The sequence below is a fragment of the Buceros rhinoceros genome, unplaced genomic scaffold (genome assembly GCF_000710305.1).
Source record: "Buceros rhinoceros silvestris isolate BGI_N320 unplaced genomic scaffold, ASM71030v1 scaffold38379, whole genome shotgun sequence".
NCBI lineage: Eukaryota > Metazoa > Chordata > Aves > Bucerotiformes > Bucerotidae > Buceros > Buceros rhinoceros.
This window is the reverse complement of record NW_010430409.1, coordinates 550-844: the sequence shown is the minus strand read 5'-3', so window position 1 is coordinate 844 and position 295 is coordinate 550. Positions and strand designations below refer to the sequence as shown.

General features: G+C 65.4%; 1 protein-coding gene across 1 annotated transcript in view; it reads right to left on the bottom strand.

Moving 5' to 3' along the window:
- LOC104499517 (protransforming growth factor alpha-like) overlaps window positions 1–290 on the bottom strand; it is a gene marked incomplete at both ends in the record, with an annotated part of 603 nt that extends 313 nt beyond the window's left edge. The window contains 1 exon segment of the mRNA XM_010143028.1: window positions 211–290. Coding sequence (XP_010141330.1) covers window positions 211–290 — 80 coding nt within the window.
- Window positions 291–295: the final 5 nt, after the last annotated feature.

The window sequence follows — 295 nt, the reverse complement described above, 5'->3', positions numbered from 1 at the left end:
GGGGGGGGACGACAGGAGGGGTGTCAGCGTCACCCCAGGGATCAGGGGTGGGGAAGATGTCAGCATCACCCAGGGACCACCAGCATCACCCACAGATGAGGGGTGGGGGAGACCGTCAGCACCACCCCAACGACCAGAGCAAACCCAGGTTCAACCCCACTTCTTGGGGCTTCCCAAGCGCAGAGCGAAGGACCCGCCCGGGAGGGCAGTGCCGGAGTTTCTCCCAGCACTTACACGCACGCCGGCTTGTCCTCCTGCACCAGGAACCGGCAGGTGCCGTGGAAGCAGAACTGGC